Source organism: Convolutriloba macropyga, unplaced genomic scaffold (genome assembly GCF_964194025.1).
Source record: "Convolutriloba macropyga unplaced genomic scaffold, txConMacr16.3 SCAFFOLD_535, whole genome shotgun sequence".
NCBI classification, from domain to species: Eukaryota; Metazoa; Xenacoelomorpha; order Acoela; family Convolutidae; genus Convolutriloba; species Convolutriloba macropyga.
The window spans coordinates 21,179-44,608 of NW_027450316.1; the positions used below are offsets into that span (position 1 = coordinate 21,179).

General features: G+C 33.4%; 1 protein-coding gene across 1 annotated transcript in view; it reads left to right on the forward strand.

The window, feature by feature from the left end:
• LOC142355788 (neuronal acetylcholine receptor subunit alpha-10-like) overlaps positions 1-22,665 on the forward strand; it is a gene marked incomplete at its 5' end in the record, with an annotated part of 38,045 nt that extends 15,380 nt beyond the window's left edge. The window contains 5 exons of the mRNA XM_075407847.1: positions 4,644-4,789; positions 12,840-12,975; positions 17,371-17,508; positions 18,318-18,424; positions 22,427-22,665. Coding sequence (XP_075263962.1) covers positions 4,644-4,789; positions 12,840-12,975; positions 17,371-17,508; positions 18,318-18,424; positions 22,427-22,665 — 766 coding nt within the window. The remainder of the gene's footprint in view (positions 1-4,643; positions 4,790-12,839; positions 12,976-17,370; positions 17,509-18,317; positions 18,425-22,426) is intronic.
• Between the last annotated feature and the right edge of the window lie 765 nt (positions 22,666-23,430).

Below are 23,430 nucleotides of genomic sequence, written 5' to 3' on the forward strand. Positions count from 1 at the left end.
GGCGCACAACCCCCATTACCCACTAGTTTACATACAATAATTATAGAACAACTATAATAAATCAATAGACCGAATACGATATAAAAAAAAGAACATTGTTAATTTCCTCTGATGCACATAAGTATAAAAAGCAAATGGTAAAAGAGGCAACGTAAAGTTAAGAATATAACATTATGTAAAATTATAAAATCATTAAATTACTTAACTAAAAATTTGACCTTACTTTAGTAAAAAATGGCCTAAAATGCGTTGCGATATTAATAGCCCCGATCGCTATAAGACTGAAATATCTACTCTTTTATAGCTTCCGAGTTCAGAAAAGTCATTCAAATTGACCTCGATTGAAGGAAATTTTGAGCGTGATTCATTTAGAGGGTGGCGTGGAGGGAGGGAGGGAGGGGGAATTGAAAATCAATTAGAAAGTTATAAGGCTTATCCGTAGTTAGTGTCTTATAGTCTAGACTGAGAGAGATTAAGGAAATCTAACGAAAGGTTGCACTAAAATAGATTCGATAAATTTGTTAATTTATGCTCAATGTTTTATTAACCCATTCATAGCTTTAAGATTTCTTCGCATCTGCATTGAGAAAAAAAACACTGAAAAGCAAAAGAAAATGACAAAGTTATGAACTGGACCGATAACTTTTTACAAACCTTTTTTATTTGCAATTTTTAACCAGACAAGTAATCCTGTTTATTTTTGCCCATCTGTTCACGTTAATTGTTTATAAATATTGGAACGCCTTAACCACTGTGAAAACTAAATAACTTTTGACCGAACAAAGTCAGCTGTTAATGAAAACCTAATTGAACATCTTTATTCATGATAAGTAGGTTGATCGAACAGAGAAAAGAGCAGACAATGGGAGAGGGTAAAATGTTTAGGGAAAAAAAAACAAAGAATTTGAACGAAATGAGCAAACTTCAAAGGACAAAGTACATGAAGGCGTTCGTCTAATATGTTAACTGTTAGTCCTAGTCTAAGAAATTGGACTGAAAAATTGTTCTATCAAGCGCTACAATGCTTTTCTGTTAAGAGGTTTACACTTGAATAGAGAACTGAAATCTCAAGGAACAAAAACGAATGAGCGAATTGTTGTTCACAGATGCCCATAATCGGGAGCTTAAGGCCAGTTGGTCTAACACAGGACACTCAGCTTGCAAGTAAGAAATGACAGTTTGGGACTGTCTTTTCTCACTTGAATCTAGATTAGAACCCCCTGAGTGTTTCATATCTGAATAAAACTGAAATTCTCATTTCAATTGTGCTTAATTGGAGTCCACGTTTTCTCTGGTACATGGTTTTTTCACCTATTAAAAGGATATTTGATTTACTTTTGCTTCCATGTGTGATAATCCAGATCCGGTATTTAATGGAAAACAAAAAAATCTTTTTTGGTTTCTCGTTACCATGCTTTGCGAAAGTGCTCGTGTTGATATTCTGAGAAGGATCTTTATCAACAAAGTATTCAACTGCATTTTTGATCCAACGAAGTTCATGGTCATTATAAGTCCAAAACTTTTATCGAGAAGGGAAAAATCGAGTATCAGGAAAAAAAAAGATAATTGTTTTCAACACATGGCCAACATCAAGAAGTGAAGACTAATTGTTCTACGGGTCAAGACACAAAGTTTTCAACTAAGAAAGCATAGATTAGAACTATCATTTCTCACTTGAAACCTGTGTTTCATGTCTGAAAAACTGAAAATCTTAGTGCATTTGTGCTTATAAGGAGTCAACTTTTTGTGAAATTTCTCAAGTTATGAAATTTCTCAAGTTGATTTTTAGAGAAGGGGTATTTTTCAACAACGTTTTTATCTAAATTGAACTAAATAAGAAATTTATTATACTCCGATTGCTTATTTTTACACTTTATTCGCTGTTGAAGTTTTGTTGATATGTAAATTTTTAATTATAACCAGTGTCAAATCAGTTTTTGCTTACAGTTTAGCCGTCTTTGTACCATTTTATCGTTTTTGGAGCGACTTAATATCTTCTCTAGCTAAAAATAGTTTGACTACAACATACACAGCTGGATTAAAATCTAAGCTAGCTTGTAGTGAATGACGACAAAGCCAATTACGAGTTGCAACAAAAAAAAATTCCCGAAAACAACAGGTCTAAGATGAATCGCAATATGAATAGTGTAAATTAACGTCGTTAAAAATTTATTACTAATAAAGACAAACTAGTTCGTACAACCGACTTCAGAGTCAATGTTTTCCTTGGGAGTTTAAAACAGTTGTATAAAAGCTTAACTTTAAGAGTCTGTCTAATGTTTATTTACTCAACTCATGAAACTTTGGTTTTCACTTGACAAGAAAAGCATCACATATGCACAGCTATTAACTGTTGATTAACAAGATAGCATCTATTTTGCGTAAAAGTGGCTCCACGGTTTCAGCGGAACTGAGATACTTTAAACTTGGAAATTAAGTGAGAAGTACTGCAATATTTTACAACAAAGTATAGGTATATGTCTTTTGACTGAATGGATCTATAATCCACAGTTAAGATATCTGTAGTCCTCAAATGTACCTAATTTAATGCACGCTTTTGAGCATAAAAAACAGTTCGAAGCTTTTTTATTTAAGGATGTAAAAGCGGTTTTAGGATGACACGGCCTAGGGTTTTTCCAATCATTTAGGATGAGCATTAAACCCATGGAGATCCCCAAGAAGTCCCCATTTTAGGTTGGTGCTATTTCGAAGATTTCTTTGCAGCAGATATGCTTTCTGCTACAAAAAAGCGCACTTTGGTATATTCAGCCATTTCATCAATAAATCTATCCTTTGAGTAAAATTTTCATCTAAAAAACGAAAGTTTGTTTATTTCAATTGGAGTGATTTTAAATCGAAATCAGCAAATGTAATCATCAATTGGACATGTCACTTTGGACTTTCACATTTTCATGAGCTTTTTGGCCACTTTAAAAAGCGATGTTTTAATTTGATTATGGATTCCGAACAAAAACACTTCACTTTTGTAAATCAGCTCAATTGTCTGTAGAAATTGTTTCATCATCTCAGCATTTCAAAGATTTTGCTCATTAAGGTATACAGCAGATTGTCAACGCGTCAATAATCGCTTAAGATGGACGGATGGGTTTTCCAGAAAAAAAAGAACAATTTTTTCAACTCTTCAACTGCCCTTTATCAACTAACGGGTGTTTTTTACATTAACATTTCATTTCAATCGATATTGTTTAACAAATCAGTAAATCTAATTGTGACAAAAGCTGTCAATAGACATCTGCCAATATGGACCTGTTAATAGACCATTTTCCTTGCACAACTTTTGATAGACACCTCACAACAGGCACGTTGAATAGATCCAAACAAAATTGAATCAACTCAAAAATTTATCTCATCCCTGTATCGTACGTTGCTAAGCTTTAAACTACCTTTAAGCATTAATTTAGGAGCAGTTGTTGAAAACAGATGCATTGAACGTGGATTATATTTGCATTCAATCCGGAATAGAGTTACACTCAGTACAAAAAAGATAACTAAGTCGTGCCAGAAAAATTCAAATAGCAATTGAACTTTTTGATACAAAGATTGTCTTTCATTTTAGCATTTAAAAATTCAACAATTTTGCAAACACTGGTTGCGCATTTTTCTTCAGTTTTGCTCAAATTTGATAAAGTATCTTTTTATCGCAATATTGTTACATTTTCAATGTATTAACTTAAGAAAGACGAACAAGAGATGATCAGATCGGGCCGATTTGCCCGTGACAATTTGGGTTTACCTCCTAGTCGTTATGACGCATTTACAACAATTTTGATTATCAATTGTTTGTAGGCAATGAAACAGATTTTCTGGAAAGGAATACATACTACGGACTCCATATTTAGAAGGAAACTTTTTCTACAGATAATTTTAAATTTGACGGAAAATATAACAGTCCATCTTCATAGTGAACACAAAATTAGCCTGTAACCAGTTTATGGAAGATATTTTTCAGTGGGATTGAAATCCTCGAGAAAGTGAAACTATGTACAGAGTAATTTCTGACCAGAGTAACATCAGAGCTTTGATTTTACGCTGAAACGCTGAAAACCACTCCGAAGTGTCCATAATTTGAGATGATCATAATATGGCAGAATAGAAAAACAGCACTGACTTTACAGTTTTTTATACTGAATTGCAGATAACTCCGTGGAGGGATGATTTTTCAGACTTGTAGTTCTTTCTGTGTTCTTCGCGGAAAATTTAAAGAAGTTTTTTTATTTTTGGGTCTCTGAATTCAATGGTTCAAAAGAAACTCAAAAAATGAAGAGTTGAACTATCCACAAAGCATAGTTTCTTTATATTAAAATTAGAGCATTGAATTTAATCTGAAAGACACATTGAAGTATCCTTACATTTAGCTGATCTTAGTATAGACAGTTAAAAAATTGCCTGAATCTGTTTTTTCTTTTCATAATTTAGTTCTGTAGCAGGTGTAAAAATCAAACAGACAACTATAGCCGTATTTTGTTATCTAAATTGGAACTTCTATCAACGGTCTCTCAAAAGCCCATAATCCAACAAAATTTGAACGCAAGCAGGCCTGTGCTTTTGCTATACTAATTGAAGTCACTTTGTGATAATCAGAGTACATAAAATTTGTTTATTTATTAGTTTGTTTGTTTTAGTATCCAGGTGCAGGAGCCCGAGATCAAGATCAAATTGCAGCACAATGGGGACATAATGTGGGACAGTGCTCTGGTGTTGGAGACAAGCTGTCACATAAATGTCAAATTCTTCCCTTACGACCACCAGTTTTGCCAAATTCTCATTGGTCAGTTTTTACACTGAACTATAATTCCAATTGGTCAGTTTGGTACAGTAAACTCTGATTATAATAGGTCAGTTTTCTACACTGAAACATAATTCTAATTAGTCAGTTTGGTACAGTGAACTCTGATTCTAATAGGTCACTTTCTACACTGAAATATACTTCTCATTGGTCAGTTTTATACGCCTAACTCTGATTATAATAGGTCAGTTTTCTTCAGTAAATTATAAATCTCATTGGTCAGTTTTATACACTGAACTCTGATTATAATAGGTCAGTTTTCTACACCGAAATATAATTCTAATTGGTCAGTTTGGTACAGTGAACTCTGATTCTAATAGGTCACTTTCTACACTGAAATATACTTCTCATTGGTCAGTTTTATACGCCTAACTCTGATTATAATAGGTCAGTTTTCTACACCGAAATATAATTCTAATTGGTCAGTTTGGTACAGTGAACTCTGATTTCAATAGGTCACTTTCTACACTGAAAATTACTTCTCATTGATCAGTTTTATACACTGAACTCTGATTATAATCGGTCAGTTTTCTACACTGAAATATAGTTCTCATTGGTCAGTTTTATACACTAAACTCAGATTATAATAAGTCAGTTTCCTACACTGAAATATAATTCTAATTGGTCAGTTTGGTATAGTGAACTCTGATTATAATAGGTCAGTTTTCTACACTGAAATTTAATTCAAATTAGTCAGTTTGGTATAGTGAACTCTGATTCTAATAGTTCACTTTTCTACACTGAATTATACTTCTCATTGGTCAGTTTTATACACTGAACTCTGATTATAATAGGTCAGTTTTCTACACTGAAATATACTTCTCATTGGTCAGTTTTATACACTGAACTCTGATTATAATAGGTCAGTTTTCTACACTGAAATATAATTCTAATTGGTCAGTTTGGTACAGTGAACTCCGATTATAATAGGTCACTTTCTACAATGAACTATAATTCCAATTGGTCAGTTTGGTACAGTGAACTCTGATTATAATAGGTCACTTTCTACAATGAACTATAATACCAATTTGTCAGTTTGGTACAGTGAACTCTGACTATAATAGGTCACTTTCACAATGAACTAAAATTCCAATTGGTCAGTTTGGTAAAGTGAACTCTGATTATAATACGTCACTTTCCACAATGAACTAGAATTCCAATTGGTCAGTTTGGTACAGTGAACTCTGATTATATTATGTCACTTTCTACAATGAACTATATTTCCAATTGGTCAGTTTGGTACAGTGAACTCTGATTCTAATATGTCACTTTTCTACAATGAAATATAATTCTAATTAGTCAGGTTGGTACAGTGAACTCTGAATCTAATAGGTCAGTTTTTTACGATGAACTGTAATTCTAATTGGCAATTTTGTTACAGTGAACTCTGATTCTAATAGATCAATTTCAGTTGAAAGATGTCAGGACAAAATACCCAATAACAACATATCCAATGTGACAAGATATCCAAAATAAAACCAAAATTTTATTGCAAATTTGAATTTGCCAGAACGATTATTTAGCATAATAATTATATAGTGAGATTAAACAGACGTGAAATACTAAGTGACTACTTCTAGTCGGATTATTGAACGAAAAGATTAAAGGGAATAAATAAGATATAATTGCATTGGGTATTATGGCATTGGGTTTATTGTCATGTAACCATCAATAAAAGACCTCTCATTCTAATTGGTCAGTTACAGGTGTCGCATTAGTTTTGTCCGATTGGTCGTTCGTTTTGGTTCGTAAAACCATTGAAACTCAGTTTCAATCCTAACAGTCCTCTGAGATGTTCTCAAAATCGCTTTGGCAAATCGTCTAGGGTGTTTTTCTTAGAAGCATTAAATTTTTTTTCCATTTTTTTTCTATTAGACCAAAGAAGAAGCCGAACGTTTTCAGCCAAATTAATTTCTTTTTCTCAATAAATAGCAGCAGATTTATGAGTGCTATGGTCTCTACTATCTGAGAATCATTTCTAGTTTCTTCTAGAGCTCTGCAACGTTAATTTCCGCCTATTTCTGGCCGACTAAAATACGTAATTTATTTGAGGTTTTTCGGTGTCTGAAAACAGAAACCGAAGAAGAACTTTGGCATTTACAGTCGCGTTTTTTCTTGAAAACATACGCCTTTTTGTTTCGTAGGCAGGTTTCAAGCATTCCAAAGCAAACAGATTTCCTTTGAAACCTAAAATTTGCAAATATTACCAATGTTGACTTTTTAACACACACACAATCAGTTCTGCCAATATGGCTCAAGTTTTTTGTTTGATTTGGCACTTATGTCTTTAGTTCTTGTGGTAAACTTGTTTGTTCACGCAGATTTCGGCCTGTGCAACAAACGGGGCTGAACAAACTGAGCAATTTGAATAGCTGCTGTTTCTTTTGAATTGACAGAAAATTGAGACCATGAGGCAATGATGACAAACAGTGGTCCCAAAATTATGTCTGGAATCAGTTCTTTTATATGGCTATGAGTTCTTAATTTAAAAAATTGGGTTACATGACAAAATACCCAATGCCAAAATACCCAATGTGCCAAAATACCCAATGCCATTATACCCAATTTATTCCCTTTGATCTTTTCGTTCAATAATCCGATTGCAAATTAGCACTCAAATTTACAAGCATGTTTTCAAGCAATTAAGTTTACAAGCAAATTTACAAGCAATTAAGTTGCTAGTTTAATCCCATGTTCGGTTGTGATAGTTTCATATCAAGTCCCACGGGCCGCTGAGGCATGGCCATGGCCCGCGAGGCATGGCCAAACGCACTAACTAAATATTATGCTAAATAATCGTTCTGATAGTTTCAACGTTAGAATAAAATATTGGGTATATTTTGGGTATTTTGTCACATTGGGTATTTTGGCATTGGGTATTTTGTCCTGACACCAAAAAATTGCAATGTTAAAATGCCGATTAATTATCGTTTTCATATATGATCAAAAAAATCGTTTGGCTATGATCTGTCCAAATTGTGAGCCTAATTTGCCTTTAAAGATAATTGAAACTACACATCAAAGGTATGATTAAAGTGACAAACTAGAGAATTGAGCATTACCGGCAATTACCATGTATGAAATTGGAGACTTTAAAGGCCGGTAGATTGCTCGGATCCGTAACCCAAATCCAATTTAGAATCATAATACAAGCGCGAAAGAGCTTCAAATACGATTTCTGTACGCCGTTTATTTTTTACCGTCTTTGAACAGTTAATACGATATGAAAAAATGAGTATGTTGTAGCAGTAGAAATACTGGATGTATACCTTCATCCAATCAGAGACTGAGAAGACACTATTCTCTTTTATATAGTGAGAACTCTACTAACTATATTCAGTCTGTAAAAGTAACTACACGATGTGTATACCTCTGACTCCGGTGATAACTCTTTTATTCATTGTTATAATTGAAGTATAACTTAGTGTTTTACCGAGTCGGTTAGTCTGAGAGATATAGGTAAGCCTACTTCGCGCGCAGAAATAAGTAGCCCTAATTTTTTATACTTTAAGGCTGTAAAAGGAGCCCACATTGGGTCTGCCTTAATGTTGTTACGCATTATGGGAACTTTTCTGTTTGTGCCCCTCTCTCCAGTTTAGTGGGTGCATATTATTTGCCCCTCCCCCCTAGACACGTGCCATATTTCAACATAATAATTTACCATCCATGTCATGACGGTATGCTCTGTATGTGGGGGCAGCATAAGGTACTGAGGGGGGGGGCACAAACAGAAAAGATCCCTATTTTGACAGGAAATGTAAATGATATTCGATAAGTGGAGTAAAGATAAAAGACATTTTGATTAGCTAATCTGATATCCATTAATTTTGGAACTCATACCTGGCCTTTTTTAGAATATTTTGGTGACTGTTTCGATTGACTAGGAAGTTGTCTCCAAAGTTAATGGAGTCAGACAGGCAAAAAATCAGCTTTCGTGCCAGATTGTTTTCTAAGGTGGACCATTTTCAAATACTGCAATTTATTTTTTAAAAAAATTGTGATTAAATCCAGGAAACTTTTTACCTGGTAATTAGGAATCGAAAGGAACGTTTTTTAAAAATTAAAGAACTGCTAGTGCTTAAAACATTGAAGTGCTGCTGATCCTCCAAAATTTTTAAAAGATTTTTGGTTTGCAGCATTCAAATAATAAATGCTAGATCCTTGTTCATTGCACGAATTGTAATATTTGTCAAATTTGATTTTAAACTCGAAGCTGCGAACCAGCTTTTTAGACTGTTTTTAGTAAAATATGAGAAATTTTTGTTCCAAAACCGGAACGGAAATTTTTATACCATAGCTTAATCCATTTTTTCGAAATGATTTTAACGAACGAAATGTGAAATTATCATTAATTTTTAACTAGAAGACACGATTATTTCAAAATTTTTGAACTTTATTAGATCCTTTAATATTTTTTCTTTCGAAATAACTTTATGTTTCGCAAGATTTTACGGAAAAAAAATCAAAAAATGTTATACTTTGTTAGACTGTAGCTCCGTCTAATAGATTGTCCTTGTCCGTCTCTTTTTGAGTGCACTTCGAACCCCCCCCCCCACCCTCAACCCTCCTCTTTGAGTTTCTTTCCAGCGTGTAAAGTTAACTGATCAGCGGTAGTGATTGACTTGGTTGCACATTTGTAAACTTATCCATTTTGTCCCATTAAAAGTTCACAACTGAAATAATATTGATTCAACTCAATCCCTTAATCTAAATAGAAGCAAACGTTTCTGAAGCACAGATTTGTCTTCTAGCCCTTCAAATTTCCGGTTGGGTTGTTTGAGCTTCAAATATGGTCTATTATATCCCCCATTAACGAGCTTGTTTACGTTTTGAAACTATTTGTTTTGGCACCCATTATGGTCGAAATCGTGAGCTGAAACCTTAAACGCATTTTAACGGGTTGTCAAGTGAAGTATTCGGGCTAAATATGCTCTGAAAAATCACTCAATGTTGAATAAAAAATCTTTACAGAAAACCGTTAACAAGTCGTCATTATAATTGAATTTTGAGAACTTTGAAGCTCGTGAGAAAAAGCTATAAATAATAATGATTTTAATATCTTTTGTGACTTATCGTGTTTTTACAGAGATTTGAGTGTCAGAATTCGATCAAATATGAAAGACACGTTAATAACCCGGAAGCGAAAACCCACAAGGGAATAAAGATCATAAACAAAGTGTCCGAAATTGGGCTTGGGAATATTTGTGGTTAATCAAGTTAGATTTGAAACAGTCACAAATTGCTATTTTAAGGATTAAACTTGAAGTAAGGATTTGTCCGGAAGGTCAATGTATTATGTCGTTTTAAGACAGCAACTTTCAGCCCTGGGTTGGCTTTTCAGAGCTTAGTTTTCCATATTATGAAAACCCTAGTGTGAAATTGAACAAAATATATTAGGTTATTATTCTTTGATATAACGTCTCCTTGTAAAATTCAGGTAATATTTAGATTGTGGTTTGCCGATTTCATGTTCAGGACCTTAGGGTGTAATTTGTTTATAAAGATCAACTTTGTCTAGTCACCAGAAACTTACCTGAAGCTTTTGAGTTGAATTTGCACTCCATAAAAGTGACTACAGACGGATTTGGAACAAACCCAAAACTTCGTTACGATTGTCATGCTTTCTGAGTTTTAGTTACGTGAATTCCAACATTTTCTCAAAGGGTAATTGCTTTTACCCGTTTTTCTAACCAGATATAACTGCACCTACATAAAAATTTAATAATTTTTGACTTTTTGCTAATAAAATTGCATGTTTTGCAATAGTCTTAGATTTGAAATTTAAAAATTCTGAAACAAGATATCTGGCTGTTATTTAAATTTTTTGAATTTCTGATATTCAGTGATCATTATCAATTATCATGTTGGGTATTGATTTCTATAGATCGAAAACTTGCATTAAAGGAAAATACATTTATCTTAACGCATTTTGTCAAAACCATAAAGGCCTTAAATCTATTTTCGTGTAAAAATCAACTAAAATCTTTTTAACTATCTAATTTGTCGAAACTTTAGTTTAAAAATTTTTGAATTCTATATTTTAAGTGAATGCAGTAGTGTGAACTGCACAGTAAACATTTTTTATAACACTTTCTTATACAAAACATAAAATTTTATAGTTTGTAGAGTCTAATTCGTTTTGTCCAATTAAATAAAGTTTATGATTGAAATTCGCTACTTAATGGGCTTGAATTTTTTGGAGTCAAGTAAAAAAGAAACGTCAAGTTTCGTATCAATTAAGTAGAACCTATTTTTAAATAGGAACAAAAGTTTCCGGCAGCATTGACATTTTAACCAACATGAGAACAATCTTGCACAACAAATCTAACATTTTCGAGCCTCAAAAACAAACTAACCGTCAATGGGAATAGAGATCTGAAAATTTTATGCATTATCAGACACAGCGTCATTGACAAAAAATCACTCCAGTACAAATTTTCACATTCTTCTTCGCTTTTTTATCCGTGAACGTCTCCAGTTTTTAATGACCTCAATAAAAAAATTTCCAATTTTTTTCTCCTGAAAGTAAGATTCTCCTAGCTACTGTTTTTTTAAGAGCTCGAATGATTATCTTTTGAGGTGAGAGAAGTTGTTGCCAAGTGCTCTGCTAGGGGAAGCTTATGTTTGGTCAAAGAAGCAAATGAAGCTGCACATATGAGAGATTTGATTAAGTTAAAATGCTTTAGGATGATATAGGAGTACTTCTGCCAAAACTAAAAGTAAGTTGGATTAAAAAACATAAGTTGTAAACACTTGTTTTAAAATAATTTATTTCGATATTGAGGTAGACATGAAAAGAAGTAAAGTTCAAATAAAACAACAGGAAAAGGCTGCTCCATACCTATTTCCTATTACTATTTTCGATTCTCGGGATAACGGTATACTTTTTCGGAAATCGAGCTTTTTATTAATTGAAATTTTTTCAGAAATTGAATTCCAAAATTATCTTGTGTTAACAAATTTAATGCTCATCACATCTTCTTTGTAGTGCAACGATTTGGCGTGATCTATGAAGATTTTGCTAGGACTTGTCAAGTTTTAGTCAAGTCCTGGCCAAGAAAATCCAAGTTTACGCAGTTAAAGAGATAATGCGCAGAAAAAGACGCAGTTAAAGAGATATGCCGGACCATTTCAAAACACTTTGTAATTCGTAATATTATTAAAAAAAGCAGAAAGTTGGTTTGATCTTTTAAAGCAATTTTAAAATTAGCCAGGCTATCTACAAGGGAAATTAGCAACCTAATTTGTCACACATAATTTCTGTGAACGGACTTCCTTTTTATTTTTCTTAAAATGAAGGAATATGACTGTTATTTACTCAAAAATGTGTTGATCAGTTTGATTTTCTGCGCTCTGCTCAATTGCACACATAAGACCATTCCACGTTGGAGATTTTTGACGGCTAGGCATTTCAATTTTTTCGGCACATATATTTTATAAACAAAACGAAATTGAAAAACTACAAAAATTTTGCTCAAGAAATGACTCAGGAATTGTCCAGACTTAACAAAGACTATGTAAAACATATCAAATATAAAATTTTATGTAATAAATAAAAAGATAAACATAAAAATATTGATCAGTCTATTAAAAAATTAGTCCATGAACTGCAGGAAATATAACAAAGTTTAGAATGTCACATTGTTCAACAAAAGAAAACATCAATCATATTCTATGATTTAGATATTGTGCCCGTCTCATTTATCATTGTCCATTTTTGCTTACTTGTTACGAAATACGTTTTTAGCTAGAGATTTATTCCGATCAAACCTATTTACTTCAATTTTGATTGTGCAAAGGTCTTTTGGGGATCAATTTGTTTATACGCCTCTGTTGATTCCCAAAACATTCCAATGACAAATGATTAAAATATTTGAGGCACAAGCGATATCAGAATTCAGTTACTACTGCGATCCTTCTAGAAGGGATCCATTAGAAAACCTTAATCAAGATTGAACCCCCTGATTGGGGCAAAACCAAGACGTTAGAATACATATTCGGTTTGAGTTCATTTTCAATAACATTTTTTTAGGCTCGTGGACCTTTCCCCAGAAAGAGTTGGATCTGATCAACTCGAGTGACAGTGGAGTGATAGACTACTATGTAGAGAATGATGCCTGGGAGTTACAGGGTGTCAGTGTCCACAGATCTGTCAACAATTATCCTGGGTGTGTATCCAGATCTTGATATGACAATCATAGTCAAATTGTAATGCATTATTTGTGAAAAATTATAAGTTTTAGCTAATGGTTTTATTTTTTTTGGTTTTTATAAAAATTTACATTTATTAAAACAAATTATTGTCTGATACGGCATCAATTTTATAAAATTTGCCTAATAATGCATCAATTTTTCTCTAAAATTTTACAGAAATCAACAACACTTGATTTGTAATTCGTAAAATGTTACAAACTTTAATTCGTTATATAGTAATATTTAAATAAACATCTACTTATTTACTCAAGAGATGATACTGTTAATATCACTTGTTGCTTCGAAATGGAATGCAGTTTCAACTGAACTAACCCCCAATTTAGACTCACAATTTTTGTCATCATTCCATTTCCTTGATTTACAATGCCTCTAGTGGCCAATTGGTTTCTCTAGAATTGAGAAACAACATTTCGCTTCACAAACTCGCAAATAGATATCTATCAGATCCAATATGTTCATAACTAATATCTACAAGGAGGCTCGCTAATGTGCGTTCGCACATGATGTTCCGAACCGAGCTCATCTAAATTTTTGACATAATTGTCAACCAAATGAAGAGATAACAAAAATAGATGATTGAGTTTAAGAAAATCGCTACAAAAACGTAACTACTAATTGAATTACATAATGCCATTTCCCATCACAGCGTCAACGCCATTAATGAAACTACGAGAAAAAAAAACAAGCAACAAAACAAGCAAAAACAAAATTTTCCCGGGAAGAGCTGCACATCTAAATTTAAAAACACCTAGTAACCACTTCAAAACGCAGTCAGATATAACCTTAACATCACAAATTGACTTTTTCCTGACTATACAGCAGATGTAAATTTGTCCTAATGAGACCTGGTAACATGTTAGAAAAGAGAACCAATAATGTGGCGAAATTCAAAAATTATTAATTTTTTTTAAACCAAGAAATTTCAAAAGTCTTTAATATCATTAGCTTTTAACGAAATAATCCTTGAGAATTTACTGAAAAGTCACTACAAAACCACATCTATATAAATTCTGTAGATGTGTGCCTTTTTTGAAATACAGGAAATTGTATTGGACCTCTCAATGATGAAAATAAGTTACAAGTTGGAGAAAAGAACAACAAAAACTGAAAATTTTAAATTTGAAAAGTATTTGAAAATGTATATCATAATTTTTAAGACTTTTCGGTATAAACTGACTGCTTCGAGCTGAAACATTTCTGTTTTCAATTGTTGATTTAACAGCAATGGAATTCTTCTTTTTCAACAATATGACTTCAAAAAACCAACTTATATGAACAATACATTAGAACCACGATTTTTTTAAAAGAAAAACTCGTAATATCAACGCACATTTAACTCAATAGTTCTCAACGGAAGCCACTACATAAGCTTAAAAAAGACTCGACGGGACAACAAGAATATTGGCCAACCATAAGTCATCAATAAGACATTACAACAAATAATTTACCAGGAAAACAACAACAAATAAAGGCAAAAACCAAAAAATCAGTGGAAAACTGCGAGAAGCAATTGTTGAAGACCTTAAACCATAAGGTTTTCTCTGAAAATTTGATCCGTGATCCAGTGAATGTCTTCTCTAAAGAAATGCGAGCTATCAACATCAGGATAATTTGATAAGATTTCAAAGTGACAATTAATACGAAAATTTGAAAAAAAAGTTTTTTTTTGAAACCTTGTGGCATTGAAGCCATATAATCAGTAGATAGAAGATAAAGCCGCTAACAGTCTAATTTTAGTTGCAGTAGAAACGAAAAATGTTCTGCCAATACTGAAACTGACAAGCAGTTCGAGAAAAAGTGTTTTAGATTGGCTAATGTTCAAAAAACAATTTCGAATTTTTTTAAGTCTTACCAGCTATTAAATTCAATAGCTTTAAACGGAAGACAATATATACGCTTAATTATGCCCTGATGGAGAAACTGGTTTTTTGTCATTCAACGGTAATCAAAAATACACCACAGTAAGTCTGATGACTAATGAAAACAACAACAAGAACAGGCAAAACCCAAAAAAATTCAGTAGAAAAGTGCGTGATGAAATTATTGAAGCAATTTAAAACCTAATCTTTTCTCTAAAAATTTTATCTGTGATCCATTGAACGTTTTCCTTAAGCCAATGGCAGCTATCAATAATAGGATAATGTGATAAGATGTCTAAAGTAACCAATACAAGAAAATATCCAGAAATTTTAGAAAAGTTGTTTGAAGTCTTGTGACGTTAAAGCCATCTAACCAATAGTTAGAAGATAAAACCATTCACGATATTAAATTTGGTTGCAGTAGGACGAAAGAGGGTCCTTTAATTACTGAGAGCGACTTACAGTTCACGAAAATAAGATTATGATTGGTTAATACCAGAAAATTTTTTTCAGAAACCTATTTTTGAAGTCTTAACAGCTATTAGCTGTCCAATCAACGCACTAGATAGGTTCACTTAATGCTCGTTACGGATTTTTTTTCAATTTTAGTCAAAGAAGAGGTTGAGACATAAGACGCAAACAAAATAAGTAAAACCTCAAAAAGAAAACCAAAATTTCATTTAAAATTACGAAAAACACAAGAGTCGAAGCCATGAGCAATTCCCTGAATACGAAATTTTTGCTCATTGGGCTTCATTCAGCTGTAATTGAGGTTTGTCATTATGTGAATTTAAATATGAAAAGTGACTTAAACGATCGAAAAAAATGAGAAGTTTGCTAAACAAAAGAGCTCCCAAAAAGAATTCGATTTTTTGATAGTGAACTTCCCTATGAGACGAGAACTGGTCTTTTTATCGTCTTTATTCTTTTAGGAACACAAAATTGATCCATTTTGTGTCGTGAAATGTAATTTTGAGTTACTATTTTAATAGAAAAATCTTAATTTGAAGAAAAATTACATTAAAAGTGAACAAACTCATGCCAAATATCCCGTGTTCATACAAAACTTCAATCCTCGATAACTCCTCGAATAAAACGAAAATAAAAAAAAATTTTCAATATATACACCGGACGATCTTTTTAATGATACTACTCACATTTTTCTACGACGAATATATCGATCGGCCAAAATTGTGCGAACAAAAAATAACCATTTGAGTGGGGTCGGAACAAATATACTATTAGATTCAGTAAATTGTGTTCGATCAAAGATATGTAACCATGATCGGACACAATTTATTGAATAAAACAGACTGTTTAGACGATGAAGTCTGGAAGTGTCCTCATCATTTAACAATATGTTGATTATTCTCTGATAAGAGGCCTTTTCAATCTGCATTACGACGCAGAGGTATACCCAAATCGTCAAGGGCAGCTATGCCCGATTCGTGTATCTCGTGTTCGTTTTTACTATGTTAATACTTTGAAAATGGAACAATTTTGCGGAAAATAGCTACTTTAGCAGAAACCGGCAAAATGGAAGGGAAATTAGCAACCCGTGTTCGCAAAAGTGTCCTAATCCTAGCCGCAAAATACAAGTACAAACTCTATAACCTAATTTCTCTACGGCTGGTATCACGCATATGCTCCATTTATGTATTGATTTTTCGCACGCAATGTAGCTCGATTTCGCATATAATCCGCAATTAAGCCTAACTTATTAGTACTAGTAGTTATTTATTACTACTTTATTAATACTTATAGTACTTTATTACTACTTATTACTACTTATTAAAACTGTTTATTACTACTTATCAAAATCAGCCAATCCACATTGATATACAAAGCCTTTGATTTGCGAGGGATATTTCGGAAAAAAAATCAGTTTTTGTGGTCACATGTATTTAAAGCACTTTAAAGCTTTGAAAGCTTCAATTATATCTTTATTAAAGTGCTTATTGCATGCTCAAAATGCGCTCGAATAATTTATACCTAAATTATGTGGAAACGTGCTACAAGACTTGTAACCTACTTTTCGTTCCGAATGTTCATTTATTTTGCAAAATTGGCGGAACGCCTTTTGCGAAAAGTAAGATACAAAGGATGTCTCCTAAATTCCTTCATTGTATGTATCTAATTTTCGAGCCAATATTACTAAGGCGGAAATTTTGGGGTATACCGCTGCGTCGTAATGTGGCACGGTCTAATCACAGATCAAAAATGAGAGAGCCCGTACCATGTTATTTTTACCTCTTTTGAGCTATCCTAAACGATTCTAATTTTTTATCGTGTAATATTTTAGACCAGTCTAAAATATTACACGATTAAAAAACTCAAATCGTCGGTGATTAGCCCAAAAAGGTAAAAAACAAATAACTAAAAAAAATATCAAAAAATATCAAAATCAAATAAATAAAAAAACAAACAAAAAACAAATGGTAAGAAAAAACAAATAAAATATAGAAGCTTTTATGTGTTGATATGTTGCAGATACGACTCTCCCCTTGTGGACCTGTGCTATCTGATTCACTTGAAGAGGCGGCCGAGGTTCTTCGAACTCAATGTCATCCTGCCATGTGCTCTATTATCAGTAGTTGTCATCGCCGTATTCTGCCTACCTTGTGAATGGTCAGTTTGAAACAACACCTGTTTATCTATTTACAAACTCCTAACACCGTTGTAACGGTGGGGGGGGGGGGGGGGGGGGTCTTGTTTTACGTCAGTTATAAAAAAAAATTTTAAAAAATTAAAGCGTGAGCTGAAATTGACCTGATTAACTTCAAAACGCCATTCTATCAATCTTTATTTTGTTGAATTGCATTTTCGAAAAGTCTTTTTGAAACATAAAAAGATCAATCCCACTCTTAAAAAGCAGGTAGATTTAAAACGTCTCTGAATATTACACCCGGTTATCTATTTACAAACTCATAACACCGTTGTAACGGTGGGGGGGGGGGGAGGGATAACCTCATTCTTTTTAAGAGTGAGATTATGAGAATTATAGAAAATGATTGCACATAGTTCTAAAAGCAATCTGCAGTCTCGGAATGCTGACAACTTAAGTATTCACGTAATAAGGTGAACAAAGTTAATGTCACACCAGTTTCCCTAGAAATTTATATGAGGCGCCTGAAAATGACTAGAGTATTTATGAGTATTTTATAAAAGGAAAAAAAAAACTACTTACTGCTTTACAGGAAAAGTGGAATTTTTGTTCTGTATTTTCTGCAAAAAGAGGTTTCTTACTAGTTAATTTTCGGCCGACTTCCAGTCGCTTCATATCCATTTCTAGTGAAACATATACCGCAATGATAATGAAAACTGGCTGCAAAATCAGACAATTTTTTATGTAGTTTTGCTATTTAAACGTTTATTTCTGCTAACGAGTTTATTTTTACTACTTAAGTTCAACATAAAAAACTTGTGATATATTTCAGTGGTGAGAAGATAACCCTGAGCATAACCATTTTACTGGCCCTGGCTGTCAACAACGTCATGATATCCGAAAAGATGCCACCGAGTTCCAAGAACGCTCCCATCCTAGGTCAGTGCTAATCAAAATATACATCCCTATAAACCCATTCACAACGCTATCTAATAAGTACTGAAGCATATTAAACAGAGAGTTGACAAAATTGTGCTTGCTGTACTCAGCTTCATCAAATTGGTACTGCAACATACTGGTCGGCTTAAACACTATTGTGTGGCTCAAAACGTACGTCAAATGAAGATTTGATTTATCTCTTCGATTCTGCTGTTAACAAACACTGTTTAAAGAAACGTTTGAATCAGTAATTTAATACTTTAAACTATAAAAGCAGAGAATCAGAGAATAGCGCTAAAAACAAGTGCTGAAGCAGCCTAAATTAAGTTTATATTTTTCCTTGATTCCCAATTAAAATTCGAGGTTGACCCGGGTTGAGGTGCCACCGCTAAAAATCGCTAAAAGATGTAAGATTTGCGGTGAAATTGAGTAAAAAGTATAAGATTTGCGCTCAATGCGATGAATGCGGTGAAAACTTTTAAGCGGTGAAAATGAAAAAAAAAACAACGCTAAAAACCGCAAATCTTGCAAAAAATTCACCGCGTTCAACGCTAAAAGATGCTGGCGCTTTGCGGTGGAAAAAGTTGTTTTTCACCGCTATTCGACGCTAATCTTCCATTATTTTTTTGACCAAACCTCGACCCGGGTAACTTCCAATTGGTAAGAATGAAATCAAAATTAAATTTGCGAAAAACTTTCTTGTACATTCTGTGCCATTGTTTTGTCCGGTTTCTTGAGTATCTTTACTCGCGTTTGTCGCTATTTGTCAACACCCCACGTTTAAGATTAGAATTATGACCGTGTGTGAAAACTGTTCAAGCTCAGCTAATTTATTTTGAGAATTAGTGTTTTTGCTTTGAAAACATCAGAGAACACATCATAACTAATTTCCACCCCACAAGTCGCTGGTTCGCACGCGTCACCTTTTCCGCCGTTGTGGCATCCAATTTACGTAGTATCTGATGTTTTCAAAAGGGCTGGAAAGAAAGAAAGCCTAATTGATGAATAGTTTCAGAACTGTTACTCTTGATACATATTATGGTTTATAAAAACAATGACTTATTTTACATTTACACTTAGCACTGTTCATCAAAAAACTAAGTCTTGATTTTGGTCTCAAGTAGTAGCTTATAAAAATGGGGCAATGATGATTCAGACTAATTTTACGCTGAAAACGATGGAACAGGGTTAAGTTTATCCGTGAAAACTCGTTTCACAAAGTAATTCAAAACGTTATGACTTATTTGTACGTTTTGAGTAACTATTGTCCGTTGTGGAAAATGGCGCGCAAAAGTTAATAATTGAGGAAAAATTTTTGCAGCTAATTTTGAATTATCGTGCTTACCGATGAAAAAGCAATGGAAGAATTGAAAGTTTTCGACAAAATCTTGAAATGTTCTCGAATAAGCTGAAAAAAATTCTATTGTTTTGACCTTTCTTTTGTTCACCAACGACTACTGGTAAATTTTATTGCTTTTCGTTCGAACTAGTGACAAAAACATTTTTTCGCGGAGTTGGTGTTATTTGAAACCCTTTACATTTGCTGATTTGGGGTTTTTGCTAATTTTGTTTTAAGAAGCTGGCTACTTTAACAAAAAGCTGTTCTTGACTATAATTCAACACCGGTTTATTTGGAGACATTATCATACAAAGAAAAGCAGGATCATAATTTGACCTGATTGAGTTTTGATGCAATAGAAAAAAGTCTCAGAACAGTACAATTTTATGTAGCGGCAACAATTTTACAAACAAACACTGGGTATCACTGTTCATGCATATTTAATTGTATTATGAAAAGTAAAATCAGAAAACATCATTTCCAAATTTTGTTCTGACTCAGAAGCAAACATCCGTATGAAAGTTTCTGATTTTCTGACTTTCTTCTAAGTCAGTACTGAAAGACCAAATTGGTTTATAAAGAGGCCTGAACCAGAAGTGGTGTTGACTGAAAATTTTGCGCGAGTTTTGCAATGTATTTTAGGTCACCAAACTGCAACTTTAAAAAATTGCAAAAAACTCCCTTTGGCTCATAATTAATAAACTTAGATTTTAGCAAAATGTTATGAAAACGAAACCATATCGAGAGAACATTTTCATTATGTAACCGTTGATTCCTCTGTTTGGGCTCCCATAAAATTTTTTTGACGGATCTAGTTAATTTCAAAGAAACCCGCATCAACTTTTGGATTATGTTCCCTTACAAGTTTTTGGTCGGCAGACAAATTAGTCCTTGTCAAAATCATAGGGCAAAAATTTAAATTTTTTCATTCACCATGCTTGCTGCCTGTCGTGACTTTTCCTGAATTCGGCTATATTATTCGTGCTCACAAACAAGTACTGGAATCTTCAATCAGTTTTTAAAGAACCGGTCAGCCTATCCCTCTGCCTTTTTTACTATTCTTCAAATAATTATTCAGAAGATACCGATAAAACACAGCGTGTAACAACAATGTTTTGCGTGTAAAATTTTTGTCAACAGAAAGTTTTCAATAAGATAAAAACTGAGCCATCGGCGAAAATCTTGTGGGAAATGACCATCAATCATCTATAGTACACTTTTTTATGAATTTGGTAACATTGATGGGATTTCGATCTCATTGAAATATTGATTAGTGGGACATTATCAAAAGTGCTAAATGTGCAGCTCTTTGATAGCGAAGCGGGGGATTATTCCGGTGGGGGCCAATTCTTACCTAAAAAAAATGTTTTGTTCCAGTTTTTAAGCAGAACTTCAAAGAAATCTAAGTGCCATCATCAATGGAATCAAGCATTTTTCCTATTCACGCTAATTCATTGTTGAAATATGTCCCCAACTTGGAATAAATTGTTTTACCACACAGTTTGCCAAAACTTTTTTTGTTGTTACAAGATTTCTCAAGTTATGGTTTATTTTTAGTCCCCTCTCAATTAAGCTCTCAAGTGACATGAGAATCTCTCATAAACTCATTTTAACAAGATCAGCGATTAGATTTTAAAAATTCTTTCATGCTAGGGCTGTCTAAGCTGGCGCATATGCTGGCACAAAAAAGTGATCTTGCAATGTTCTAGCAGAATGTATGGCTATATTGCAAGCCTATTCCAGAAATTTTGCAAGATAATAATTCCAAATCGACCGGGACAGGCTTGTAAGTTATAGATAATCCCTACTAGATTTTAACCATTATCTATTACTTGCAAGCCTGTCCCATTCGATTTGGAATTATTGTCTTGCAAAATTTCTGGAATAAGCTTGTAATATAGCCATTCATTCTGCCAGAACCTTGCAAGATCATTTTTTGTGCCAGAATCTTGTAAAACAACCATTTCTTCTGCCAGAGTTTTACAAGATAACCGTTTTGTATCTAGACAAAATTGTTCTTAGCTAAAAATCCATGGTTTTTTCGCCAGAGTTTTGTTTTTTTTTTCCACCAGTTTTTTTTTTCGCTTGTCTTTCCGCTTGTTTGAAAATGCAAAATTTTAATATCAATTTTACTTGGATAGCAGGTTATAAATAAAAAGCTGGTTTTAGCAGAAAAAGTTAGTAATTTTTTGGCCGTAGTGAAAGTCTATTGCAATTTTAAGTTTCCAAAAAATTAAAGGTTTTTAATGAATCCTGTCCTACTGACTTTCAATTTATTCTACCAGCAAATAATGTTGAAAAAAAGAAGGAATAAAATCCGCCAATCAAATCGCAGCTGGACCGGTACAAACTCTGTGGTCCTCGAAAGCATCTTGCAAGATAACCTTTATTCTGGCAGATCTTGCAAGATAACCTTTTTTGAAAGAATCTGCAAAAATGTTAACCAACCACTCTAGTTTGATAACCAATACACCAACTGCTTTTAGCTCTTAAACTTGGGCATCTCTTACAACCCGTTTTCACGTTCCTTTTGGTTCCTCAAGGCTTTAGTTCCCTAGCCAAGTGTACGTTGAACAAGTAGAGCTTCTTGTCAAGCTGTGTCAAGATTATCCTGTGCTCAATTTACATTAAGTTGTTCTCTCTCAAACTTCTTGCATTTCCAGGTGACTACTTCCTAGCCCAAGTGTCTCTAGTGATGGCGAGTGTGTTTGCGAGTGTGCTTGTGTTGACTATACACCACAAGGGTACAAGGAGGAAGCCCATCCCTCCCCCCATCAGACAACTGGCATTCGAGAAACTGGCCAAGTACTTCTGCCTACAGAACTCACTCACCTCCATTCGAAGGAATGTTTCCATCTTTTTTAATGAAAGGGAAAAACTTTTCACAGTTGCAGCTGTATAGATCTAACTTAAAAAATTGCTGAAATAAACTAGGAGGTCTTAGTTAAACTGCCAAATATGATTAAATTCTGATTGATCGAAAAACGCAAACAAGAATCAGTGTTTATTCTTGATTCGGAAAATTGTTTTGGAAAATTGGGAAGCAAAGGAGCAGTGCTTGGTAGAAATAAAGAAAAGAAATAGCCAGAAAAAAATGGCTCATTCTGGATAGATCATAAACATTTTACTTGTTTATGATCTACCGGTTTTCGGTAGATCATAAACAAGTAAACATTTTATCTTCGATTTTAGGTTTGTTTTTCTATTAAGTTCAATATTCAGTTTTCCAGATAGAGTTTCATAAAAAAAACAGATTTCATCATAAATCGGTGCTCTGGTACTGGTGGAAGTGATGGCACATTTCGACAAGAGCAGATTAAAAAAATTGTAATCAAATTTTCATTCCAAAACTTTTAATATCTATTTTTTTTCCTTACCAAATTGTAAGACATCTTTAATGTCACATATGTGTCATTAAGATTATTTTCCAGAAAAATGGAGCCGTCTTACAGCTCGAATTTTGGTAAAACAAGAATGCACGTCTCTAAACAATAATTCAAAAAAGATTAGAACCTTTTTAATTCAAAATTTATTAAATCACGTCTATCGTGTAGAATAAAACAGCCGTTGAACTGGGACATTTAATTTTTTATTGCAAAATGAATGGAAACATTTCTTCCCGAATTTCCACAGGAAAAGCCGCTGGTCCCCTAGAGACCATACAATT